Source organism: Hippopotamus amphibius, chromosome 1, assembly GCF_030028045.1.
Source record: "Hippopotamus amphibius kiboko isolate mHipAmp2 chromosome 1, mHipAmp2.hap2, whole genome shotgun sequence".
In the NCBI taxonomy this organism is placed as follows: Eukaryota; Metazoa; Chordata; class Mammalia; order Artiodactyla; family Hippopotamidae; genus Hippopotamus; species Hippopotamus amphibius.
Genome location: NC_080186.1, coordinates 16,090,273 through 16,103,117, shown reverse-complemented (window position 1 = coordinate 16,103,117; position 12,845 = coordinate 16,090,273). Strand labels below are relative to the sequence as shown.

General features: G+C 36.4%; 1 protein-coding gene across 14 annotated transcripts in view; it reads left to right on the top strand.

Moving 5' to 3' along the window:
* Window positions 1-12,845, top strand: part of EIF4G3 (eukaryotic translation initiation factor 4 gamma 3) — a 342,848-nt gene that overhangs the window by 125,038 nt on the left and 204,965 nt on the right. For 8 of the 14 annotated variants that reach the window (XR_009047966.1, XM_057698680.1, XM_057698671.1 and 5 more), the window contains exon 3: window positions 2,750-2,878. Coding sequence is in view for 1 of the 14 variants with exons in the window: in XM_057698783.1 (XP_057554766.1) it covers window positions 2,750-2,878 (129 nt within the window). In the remaining 13 variants the exon portion in view is untranslated. Of the gene's footprint in view, window positions 1-2,749; window positions 2,879-12,845 lie in introns of those variants that run through there. The other 6 variants (XM_057698723.1, XM_057698712.1, XM_057698702.1 and 3 more) reach the window with 2 other exon arrangements.

Genomic DNA, 12,845 nt, shown 5'->3' with positions numbered 1-12,845 from the left:
ATGCCCACTTTTCGATTGGGATGTTTGTTTTTTTTGTTATTGAGTTGTATGAGCTGTTTGTATATTTTGGAAATTAAGCCCTTGTCTGTTGCATCATTTGCAAACATTTTCTCGCAGTCTTGTAGGTTGTGCGTTTTGTTTATGGTTTCCTTTGCTGTGCAGAAACTTAGGTCCCATTTGTTTATTTTTGCTTTTATTTCTGTTGCTTTTGGTCGACTGACGTAAGAAAACATCGGTACGATTCATGTCAGAAAATGTTTTACCTGTGTTCTCTTGTAGGAGTTTTATGATGTTGTGTCTTCTGTTTAAATCTTTAAGCCATTTTGAGTTTATTTTTGTGTATGGTGTGAGGATGTGTTCTATCTTCATTGATTTGCATGCGGCTGTCCAACTTTCCAACACCACTTGCTGAGGAGACTGTCTTTTCTCCATTGTATATTCTGGCCTCCTTTGTTGAAGATTAATTGACCATAGGTGTGTGAGTTTATTTCTGGGCTCTCTATTCTGTTCCATTGATCCATAGATCAGTTTTTTGTCCCAGTACCACACTGTTTTGATTACTGTAGCTTTGTAGTATAGTCTAAGCCTGGGAGGGTTATGCCCTCTGCTTTGTTATTTTTCCTCAGTATTGCTTATGGTTCTATATAAAGTTTAGGATTATTCATTTTAGTTTTGTGAAAAATGTCATGGGTCGTTTGATAGGGATCACATTAAGTCTGTAGATTGCTTTGGGTAGTATGGCCCTGTAGTAGTATATTTTAAATATTCATTTACTCTTAATCAATAGCAATTTAAAAAACATTTTTCCATATGATGATTTTTTGCCCTGGGTACATTTAATCTTTGATTGTTTTATCAGAATGAATTGGAGAATTTACCTGACATTTTGTATAGCTAACTTCTTTCACTTTATTTCATGGTGCAAATTTTTTTCCTAATGTTAAAAATATGTATCCATTTTGTGGCTTTGCTTTAGTAGAATATCAAAATAATTTATTCTAAGGCATGTGAAACAAGAATATAAATTTATAAAGCCTTGTTGGTGAGAAATTTGCTTGTAAGAACTCTTAATTTCTGGTTACTAATTTTCTGAAGTAGATGTTACGATAGCATTCTGATCTTTATCCTTTGGAAAACTGACCTGATGAGATTTATAAGTGTTATAACATTTCATGGTGAACTTCATGCCCTTATAAATGTAATTTTCACTTCAAATTGGAAACAAAGTTTTTCAAAAAAGTCATAAAGCCATTTTAAAAAGCAGGGAAGAAATTAAATACAGTTGATTTTAGCATATTCGTGTCTCTTATTAGCCTGTAAGATTTTGACTGTAGTTAGTTTTCCGTGAGTCCATTTTATTTCAGCTTTGGCAGCAGGTAGCTGAGCATTTAGGTGTTTATGTCTGTTTTAAGATAGGCGTGAGAGATTCTAGGGTTAGGTTACCAGGGAGTAGACTTTCTTCAGGGCTTCTCACTGCGTGAGTGAATTCCAGGAAAATCTAATGTCATTTGGAGATCCCTTTCATTTCTCTCTGGGTAGAGTTTTTAACTCTGTGGTAGAATTCAGGGGATCTAAGAACTTGGGTAAAATATCTAATTGAATGTTATTTCTTTGAATTATGAATGTGGGCAACAACTGTCATTCGTTATTATTTTTAATACATTAATAAAGAATACATACATTACTATATCACAATTTTGTCTTAATGTTTTAATATCTATATTGCAATATAATTGGTTTTTGTCATAATTCGGTTTATTTTATGCACTTAAAAATGTGATTATAAGAAGCAATTTGAGTTTCCACCAGATTGCCAATGGGTTCATGGCCTCCCTCACCCTAAGGAGAATGAATTCTTTCTTATTAGATGACTGCAGAATTGACCCCCATTTATGGAGGTTTGCCAAACTGTCAGTGCTAATATGGGTTAGACTGTGATAGAGGGAGCTGGCTAGGATTGATTGTTAGACTCTAGAAAGGGGCCTGAATGAAGTGGTTTCATACCTATCAAAGGCTGATGGGCAGTTTATTACCAGCAAAAAGTGGGCAAAATGTAATTTTTATTTAAATAAAAACATATGCTAGTTATTTTTCAGTTGTGCAAGTTCAACTCAGGACAGTTGTGACTATTGAACTGTATTAGAAATATAGAAAATAAAAATGATAAGAAAAAAAGGAAACACCTGCATGCTTTAAGATCTTTATGTATCTTCTTACAGATCTTTTTAATATGACATATATACTTGTGAGTATGTATGTATATATGTGCACATGTAAACATAGATATATAGAAGTATATACAAGAAATATATATATACACACACACACATGTGTATATACACGTGCATGTACATGTATATTTAGATGTACTTTTTAAGAAACAAAAATGAGGTTATGCTCTATAAGTAACTTTTTTTGGTTCAGGTTTATTGAGGTATAATTGCCTAAACTGAAATTCATCTTTTTTTAGTACACAGTTCTGTTAGTTTTGACAAGCAGAAAGACCTTTAAGATTTTTAGCTTTAGGTATGTTTCAAGAATCTTTTATCAAATGGATGAAAATATTCATGTCTAATTTTTTTCTAGGAATTTCATTGTTTCAGTTTTGAAACTTTAAGTGTTTAGTCAGTCTGGCACTTATTTTAGTATAAAGTGTGAGACAGAATTCCATTTTTAAAAAATTAGCTACTTTGGCAATATTTATTGATTGAGTTACTAATACTCTTACTAAATATTGATTTCCTCACAGGTAACACAAGTAGCAAGACAGCCGGGACCCCCAACCCCTTCCCCTTACTCAGCACATGAAATAAACAAGGGGCATCCAAATCTTGCGGCAACGCCCCCGGGACATGCATCGTCCCCTGGACTCTCTCAAGTAAGAAAAACCTTTTTTTCCCTAAAAGAAATTTTCATGTAAAAGCTGAATTTCTACTTTTCTAAAGCAGAGTTTTAAGAAAACATACATTACTTGAAGAGTAATTTCTATTTTGTCTATTTCTATTTTGTCTTACACATTTTTTTAGACACGCTTCCCATCATGGTGACTACTAGCAGTTTTACACATTTCATTTATGGAGTCATTCAAAATAAACTGTCAGTGATATTTAGTTTTGCTTTTTGTTGTTTTAGAAATTAGAGTATGATTCTGAAGTTCATTAAAAATCTCATAAAGCACTGGTTTTCATTTCAACGTGTAATCTTTTAGTCTCCCTTCATCTTGCTTTTTGGTGGAGTGTTAGTGGTTATTTTCTACTTTCTTAAAAGATATAGGTGCCTTCCCCTCTTAGTACCGATAATTTGAGAGGGCTTTTTTGTTTGTTGGTTTGGCTTTATAAATAGATTATTGAAATTTGTTAGGCTTAAAATTTTGTTGAACTGTTAAAGAATAGTGAACTCCTTAGTTTGTTTCCAACTGATAGGCACAGCAGACATTGAAATACTGTTTTAAGAAGATGTCACTATGGGTCCCCTGCATTTTAAGCCATTTCCCAAGAACTGTTTCAGCTTGTTGGTACAGCTCACCATTACATGCTTACTTGGTCTTCCTTGTGGTTAAGAGTGGGGTAGAGTTAAGAAGTCTCTTATTGGGATGTAGAGAGAGTCAAGCCAATAACCTTGAACCAAGCTGTTTGAGATTATCAGTATTTACACATAAGAACCATTCCTTTTAATAATGAAAATTAATTCTATAACATTGTTTTCAGTTTGGGCTTTTGTATTTTAGGCCTTTAAGAGCTTTAATAATAAGAGGAAGAATTACTAAAAATAATGCTAAAAATTGGTGATTATAAGTTAAGGGTTGATTAATGATAGTTTAAACTGTAGAGTGTTTGGAGAAAGAATGTACAGCTTGCCAAACCATGATTGAAATAGCGCTGTTCAGGAATGTATAAATTAATATGGGCTCAGTACTCTCCTTAAACTCAGTCTAAATCATTCTTGTTTAATTTTGAGCTTTGAAAGTAAAACATGTCAAAGTGAATTCTTAATTGTTCAAGGTGAGTTTCTAGTGTTGGTTTTCATGGCACTGAACAGAACCACCCAAAGTATTAATAAGGTATGTTGATCTGAGGCTCGGGAGGAAAGAAAAACTGTGTAGTAATTTGAATAGGGAAAGTTTAATATAAAGGATTATTAAGTATAATAGGGGATTGGAATAATGAAGGATTGGCTAATAAGAAGGAGAACTCTAAACAATATAAAAATAACAGATGTAAGGAGTAGCTGCTTCTCCCGGGGCCAAGATAGAGTCCCCATGGAAGAGCCTTCCTTTCTACCCTGTTACCAGAGAGTGCATGGCTGTGACATACCTAATAGTAGAGAAGTCACTGTAGTGTCATACCAGTGGAACGTGCTAGAAATCCTTCTTCTGAAACTTGCTGGAAATTCATCACATGGAGTGTTGAGGAAAGCCGGCTTCTCTAGCACCACTTCCTTTAGCAAAGAGCTGCTGCAGTGCACAATTGCTATAGGCTTCTACAGCATCTCTGTTTGCCACAGACACTTAGATAACCTTGAATCTGCTGGATCATAGGTCCCATGTGGTAGGGCAGCTTGCGTTGCAGCCTAACCTACTGCAGAGTCTCCTTTTGTTCTGTTCCTCAGTCAAAACTGGAAACCTCTCAGCTGACTTTGCAGGTAGGTCAAGGTGTATCACAGTCAAATATAATATATGTTCCCTCCAAAACATGAAAAAGGCCTATTCAATCTTGTGCATCTTTTCCCATGCTAGTGTTAGGTAGGAGACTGCTCCTCCCACCTTGGGCTGAGACCCAGCATGATGTGGTTCTCTGAATGGTAGAGAAGTTGCTCTGTTGCCACATTAGTGGAACTTACTAGACATCCACCCTTTGAAACTTGCCAGAATTCTGCCTCCTAAGGTGCTGAGGGAAAGCTCTTCACAGGGTGGTTTCTCAGAGGAGGCACTCTGCTGCAAAATGACCTGCGAGGGTACCAGGGGTAGCTGTTAGCCACTGGGTACTGCTGGCTGCTGCACATTGCAGTAGAATCCTGGCAGTGAAGAAGCTATGACCTCTAGAGCAGCTGGGCACTTGGGAAGTCCGGTTCTGGAGAAGCTGACTTCTGCAGGAGCCTGCTGTGCATGCCCACAGGAACCAGGAAGTAAAACCCTTTACAGTGCCCTCTACTGACAAAGCTTTACATTGTGCCGGATCCAGTTTCACTGTACTGGCAAACAAGTTGAATTTTGAGCTGAAAGGCAAGCAGTCAGTAACTGGCACATAAGAGGAATAGCTTAGTTTTCCGTTTCAAATTCTCACTGTTTCCAGTTGTGATTTGACCCCAGCAGTTGGCGCAAAGCACTTAAATGTTCTGAAAGACAGGGCTACTTGCAAATGCATAGTTTGCATTTAATAAAGGATGATCTAGCAGTGTTCTCAGTTGTCGAGCCCACAAATGCCTTTCTGTATGCTATTTTATTAGTTTCTTTGAGAAGTCAGACTACATAGATCCCAGGGAGAGGAGTCACCAGATATTATCTTGCTTTCCTTTGTGGTCTGTTTTATTATCATTCTTCCTAATCTGATGGATGAGCCCAGGACATCACATCTGATTCACCAACCCCCTTTTATCACCTGCCTTTCAGACAGAGGCAGCCTTATAAGGATCCGTTTGTCTCCTAACGGTGTCTTAACATCTGTTGATAGAGTGAGGAAGTTTTTCCAAATTGGCATACCTGTAAAAATGGGGAGCTCTGTGGGAAACTCAGTCTCCTTAGGTTTAATAGTTGACATGTTTGTAGATCATTATGGAAAGTAGAGCCTTCAAAATAGAGGAAAAAGAATTTACAGGCTTGGAGTCAGACAGACTCCAGGTTCTGGGACTCAGTCTGTCACTTTCTGGGTGTATGATGTTCGGTAAATTATTTAATATCTCTAGAACTTGGTTTCTTCATCTGCTACATAGGGGAGAATTAGAATTCTGCCAGTCTTTAAGAGGATTGTTACAAAGATTATATAAAATCCTGGCTCAGAACAGGACACGCTAATGCCTTCAATAAGTGACATTTGTTATTTTTGTGCCTGTCTGACTTGGTTCTCTTCAAAGTGTGTGTGTGTTTGTGTGTGTGTGTGAGAGAGAGAGAGAGAGAGAGAGGGAGGGGGGAGAGAGAGGGAGAGGGGAAGAGAGAGAGAGAGGGACATCTAATTTGGCTACCTGTCTGGTGTTAGTGTGGAATTCAGAAGTTCTCTCCAGGAGTTTGAGATGTCTTCCAGGTCTTCGCTTATCCCTTCCAGGATAAAAGTAGAGGCCAGGTTTGGTTGCTTTCTGTTGGAAATAGTGTGGTTTATTTTTAAACACAGAACTATTAGATTCAAATCAACTGCAGAAAAGATTAAAGAAGCTTCTTTAACCACATGTCCTTTTTGAAGTGAGTCTCCCCTTCTTCTGTGAATCAGATCTTTTTGTCCTAAGTAGCTACCTGTGTCTGTGACTCAATGTTTGGCATGAAATCAATTGATTAAGGTCTAAGTGAAAGCAGCTAAGCTGAAGAAAAGTGGATTTCATAGCTTTGAAACATAAAAGAAGGGAACAGTAGAAAATTGCTCCCAGTCTCTTCCCTACATCATCAGTGACAACCTATTCACCTGCTTCTTTTTCTTCAGGATAGGATTTTACACGTGTGTACAAGTACATACACTTGTGCGCAGGCCAAGTTTTAAGGCTTTATGTGCATTTTCCTTTGTTACATGACTTCTAAATCTTTCTAGCCCTGTGCCCTCTGGAGGTTTTGTTTAGTGAAAATCAAAAACTTTTGACTATTAGACTATTAGAGATTAATAGTTAAAAAGAAATTGTCAAACTGTGGAAAATCGTGAGACCCGGGGTCTTTTTAGGTGTGGTTTCTTTTCAGTTGCCTTGAAATGGCAGCTCTTGATCAGTCTCTAAACCCCGAATGTCCTTACTGTGGGAATGGTAAGAATTTGGAATTTAAAAGGATCTTTTGGGACAGATTTCAAAGTAAGTAAAGAAATGCATTCTCCTGGGGGTCAGGGGACCTGTGTTAGAGCCCCAGCCCTGACAATACTGTTTAAAAGTTCAACCATTTGAAGTTCCTGTTAGTGCTCAGTTTTCCTCTTTGTAAATAAGAGGCTTGTATTAGATGAGATCTGAATTCCCTTTAAGATCTCTTTGGTTTTTGGAAACTACTTCAGAGTAGCCAGTTCCTATTATGAACAGATTTTGAATTCTATATTTTACACTTAGAATTAGGCAAACTTTGCATTGTTACATTTTGTATCTTTTAAAAAATATCAGAAGTTTGTTACTTGAATTATCTTAAATTACTTAAGCACAACAAAAGTGTTGCATGCTTGTTGCTTGATTGTTAGTACACATTTGTTTTAACTCAGTTAATTTTCTCATAATGGAGCTAAATTACAAAATAAGGTGTCCAAACTGGCACTGATTATCAGGTTCAATGTCTAGTCCTTTTCTTTTTTCTCTTGGTATCAGTGTCTAAACTCTTAAGCTATGTTCACAGTAATCAGTGAAAAGACATACTCAAAATAATGCCAAAGAAGTGGAGTGGTACATGTTTTCCACCTACTGTTCCTGGAAATTTCATTTGGTTCTTCTCTCTTTTCTGAGAGATCAACTCAGTCATGTTGTGTAGTGGACTGAGATGGTGATGATAGATTCTTTATTGTCTCTGGAAGTGCTAAGCAAAGGACTTCTTCACTGAGGAGCAGTGATTGATCATGATACTTATTTTAACATTACTGTTTTCATTATTACAAAAGAATATGATTAAATGACTCGTGGTCCCTACAATCTTTTTACTTTAATCCAACTTTCAGACTTCGTTTTCCTTTCAGAGGCCTTGTTTTACTAAGGAAAAATACTCAGTGTTGCCTCACAGTTGTTGATTGACGGGTTCTTTCAGAGTTTGCAAACTGCTGTTTCTTTCTTATTAAGCCAAACATTGATTTTATATATTTTTAAAATGTCTTTCATGAAGAAAATAAATTCTGAGTTTGACAATTCTGACAATCAAGCTTGCTAACCGGGATAAGTAGAGGAAGCTTTGAAAATTTTTTTCACATTTCATGGTTGAAATAGATGAGTGTTGACTCTCCTTAAAAAAAGAAAACAAAGCAAAATTTATTGTCTTTTGTACTTGCCTCCTCCCCCATGGAACATATTGTGGCTGTCTAAAGCCATCTCTGAAGTGTGTGGTGTTTGGAAGCTGCATTCATGGCACATGAAGATTTTGTGTACGCTTCAGAAACTGCGGTACTAACTGCATTTAGTTGGCCCTGTTGCCAAATCTTGTTTTGTTTTTTGTTTTTTCCGGTTGATACTGTACGTACTTACTTAAAAATTTATACCTTATTGAAAATTTCATCAGCAAACACTGTCATTAAACAGTTTACAAATTAACATGCCTTTACAAGTGTCATTAGTAGAAAAGTAAGTTACAAAGGCTTATAAAATATCTAGATCATGTATACCTGTGGTTTCATCTAATATATGCTAAATAAGTGTGATAAGCTCTTTCCTCTAATTGTTGAGATTTATCTTTTTTTTTTTCTAGCTCTTTATTGGCGTATAATTGCTTTACACTGTTGAGATTTACCTTAATGTGGTCATATTTGATAGAGAATTTTAGCTCTTTTGTCTTTTTTCTTCATTAACAAAAACAGTTGCTACCCTATTTATAAAACAGGGCTTCAGATGTTTTCTGAATTTCATCTTTTATGCAGTCTTATAGCTTACCATGAATTGTTTGATTATGCTTTTCTTTGCATTCCATGTAACTAGAAAAAAATTCCCAGTGATTTTCTTTCAAAACATTTGTGGTTAGTTTTTAAGTTTTGCTGTAAGAATGATAGTTGAGTGCAACTATTATTCAGACTGTCCTCACCCTAAACCCGAAGTTTCAGATTCTGTTTGGCAAATCTGTAAGACTAGAACCTATATTTTGAAATAGCTGAGTATGAAGAGTGAAAGTTTTAAAAATTAATTCTACATTCATTCAACAGCATTTTAGGAAACCACAGAATTTTGTAAGAACCAATTAGTAAGAACTGAGTGATTTCACAAGCATTTCTTCTGTTGTCTTTGGGGTAGGCTCAGCTTTTTGTTCATGATGTTGTTTATTTTCATCTCAATTCTGTAGGGAGGAAAAAGGTTTAGGATTTTATCTCTTTAACACTTAAGGAGTTATTTCCTTTGGACACATCCTGGAAGGTGCTTCTTGATTTCTCTAGCTACCACTCATCTGTTTTACTAGGTACTGCAAAACCTCTTCCAGAGTTTCCCTTGTAGGTTTACCTCTGTACTTCACTGACTTCCCATAGTTTTAGGAGAGGAACTCACTTCCATGCCACCAGTCTGTTTTTTACCTAGCTGTGACGTTATTTTTTAAGATTTTTATGGTTGAGAAAATTGCAGCTTCAGTTCATCTACAGAAATTAGCATGTGCCAGTAAATCAGGGGGATGGGAAATAGAACAGATAAATTTTAAAGAGAATCAGGAAATGGAGTGGCTTGACTATTCAATTCAGAGTGCTTGTGATTTTTCCTGCAAAAATTTATATTCCATTTGTCTTGGTAGCTCAGGCTACTAAAAATACCGTAGACTGGGTGGCTTAAATAACAGACATTTCTCACATTTCTGGATGCTAGGAAGTCTAAGAGCAAGGTGCTGGCTGATTTGATTGCTGGTGAGAGCCTCCTTCTTGGATTCCAGGAGGCTGCCTTGCTTCCCTACTGTGTTCTCTTATGGGAGAGAGAGAGAGACAAGCAAGCTCTCTGGTGTCTCTTACAAAGGCACTAATCCCACCATGAGGGCCCCACCCCCATGACCTCATCTAAATTTGATTGTCTCCTGAAGTCCACATCTCCAAATACAATCACATTGGTGGGTTAGGGCTTCAGTGCATGAATTTTTTGCAGTAGGGGAGGGAGGCACCTCCATCCATAGTACCATTTATGTGATTCAGAGAGCTGTGGGGGAAGTAGGCAGCTAGGACTATTGGGAGAAAGGTCAGCAGAGGGGATAAGTACTATAGATGTGTAGAATATTGTCCCAAGCTTAATGAGGCATGTAAGTATATGTTCTCATTCAGATTAATTGGGAGGGAGTCAATTTGCATGAATGTGGAAGAAGGGAGAGGATGAGCTTAATACAGGCTTGTTTTTATCAGCGATCAAATGAGACAGTTTGCTTGAAGTATAAGAAAGCTAGCATCTTTGCTAATTCCCTGGTGGTCCAGCTGTTAGGACTCCACACTTTCACTGCTGAGGGCTTGGGTTCAGTCCCTGCTTGGGGGACTAAGATCCTGTAAGTCTTGCAGCACAGCCAAAAAAATTATAACCCCCCCCCCCCAAAAAAAAACTAGCATCTCTATAGAACTAAAAATCTTGAATTTCAGTGACTTAATGAAAAGCAGACAACACACACATCATGTAGCTTTGTGGTAACTTTAAATTCTGTCTAAGGAGAGTTAAGGAGAGGTTAAGTTATATTTAAAGCAAGTAGAATCAATTAACTATAAACAATGCAGATTATAGATAGATTGTTGTGAAAATAAAATATTGTAATTTACTTATGAAACTAACAAGCTTTTTTCCTTAATGCATATTTTTATTTACTGTCCTTTTTTCTCAGATTTCCATTGGTGCTGATAGTTAAGTAACAGGAAAAGCTAGATCTGATTGTAAATTTTTCATTGGTTGATGAACCCTCATTTTTTCCTCTCTGAGGAATAATAAACTCTCAAGCTACCTGAATTCTCTTGCTCTTATATGGCATCTTTACTGTCTGCGAAGTGTTTTGTTCCATAGGTACCTAAGTAGGTGATATGTAAAAGAAAGAATTTATGTTACTAATATTTTGTTATATTTCACAGGCAAAATAAATCTTTTCAGTTCCCTATCAGTGATAGTCCGTTTTCAGGTACTATATACTATATTATTCAAGACTCTTGTTTATTACTCTTCATCACAATTAAAATTGCCCATCTTCTTTTATAGTTCACTTCCAAAATTTTGACCTGCCTCTTTAGTATAGCTGACAACATGACAGCCTAATGAGCTTAGCAGTACAGCTGTTAAAGTATTGTCAGGATAAAAAGAAACTGTACTATTTCAAATAGAAGGGATCTAATACATGAATTTGTTAAACTAGCTGATTGATTCTCAAAGAGACACACTAAAGTAACCCAGAGACTAATAACTACTGGAAGCAACTAACATCCCTAGAGCTGAGGGAATGAAAGAGGAGAAATGGTGGTGGTGTGAGAACCTAGGAGCTTAGAGGAAGGGTCCTTTAAGGGACTGTTGGTCAGACTTCTGAGAAGGGAGTTCTACTGCAGGTTGGTTATCAGAAACTCAGTAGGTGCTAGTGCTGTGATTATCAGGTGCGCATGCCTGTCTGCTGCTGGATCTCTAAATGGCTTTCAGAGACTAGAGATCTGAATGGAGCTGGTGTCTGGAGCCATACTGACAGGAGGTAAAAGCACCCTTCTGCATACAGGGTGGGAGAAAATAGGTAAGTAACGGACACAAATAATGGTAAATGGGTATATAGTTACCTCAATAATAAAGAATAAGGTGGTACCATACATCCTATGAATGTAACGAAAGACAGGAAAGGGGATATTACAAAGTAAATGTGATAAAATAACATTGTTTGTAACTGTAATAATAATGACATTAAGTTCCTCTATTAAATGGTCACTCATTTTGTCAAAAACTGAAATCTAGGTATATGCATTTAAACATGACACAAAGATTAAAAACAAAAGCAGGAAAACATTAATAGGAAAATGCTAATAAAAAGAAAGCAGGTATAAGCAACCTTAAGAGGTCAGCATAGAATTCAATGCAAAAAACTATATGGGAGAGAGAGAATTCCTACAATATAAAAACTTAATTTACAGAAGATGTAACATAAATTTTTATGTACTTAATAATTGGTTTAGAATATATATGAAGCAAATGTAAAAATTGAAATTGACAGATTCATAATCAGTATGAGATTGACATCTCAGAGAAATGGACAGATTAGTTAGTAATCATACAGCTCAGGGGTTGGCAAACTATGACCCAAGGGCCAAATCTGGCTCCTCTCATGTTTTTGGTAAGTAAAGTTTTACTAGAATACATCCATACTAATTTATTTATCAATTCCGCTTTTGTGCTACAATTGCAGAGTTGAATAGTTGCTAGAGATTTTATGCCCGCCCTACAAACCCTAAAATATTTTCTATCTGGGCCTTTATAGGATAAATTTGCCAACCCCTGACATAGATTAACAAACTAGAAAGACCAGATAGTAGATATTTTGGGGCCAGATGATTTTTTACTTCTTCTTTTTTTAACCCTTTAAATATGTAAAACCCTTTCTTAGGTGGCCCAACAGAACATATGCTAAGGGCCATCGTTTGCCAACCCCGATAGAGATAAATGACACAGTAAACTTGTTTTAATATAAATATATATTAGCACAAGAAAGTATACAGATATTTCAAATATACGTATGAAAGAGAAATTTTGTGCACAGCCAACCAAGATAAAAATAATTGAGGATATCAGCGATTTGAACATCATAGTTATCAAACTTTAAAAATACAGAGGGGGCTTCCTAGGTGGGGCGGTGGTTAAGAATCTGCCTGCCAGTGCAGAGGACATGGGTTCGATCCCTGCTCCAGGAAGATCCCACATGCCGTGGAGCAACTAAGCCTGTGCGCCAAAAAAAAAAAAAATTACAGAGAGGATGTTAGATAAACTATTAAAAAGGCTATGGATAATTTGAATGAAATAATAAATTTGTTTTAATTTGAAGTTTTTCTCATTCAATTAAGACTATGCTTTTT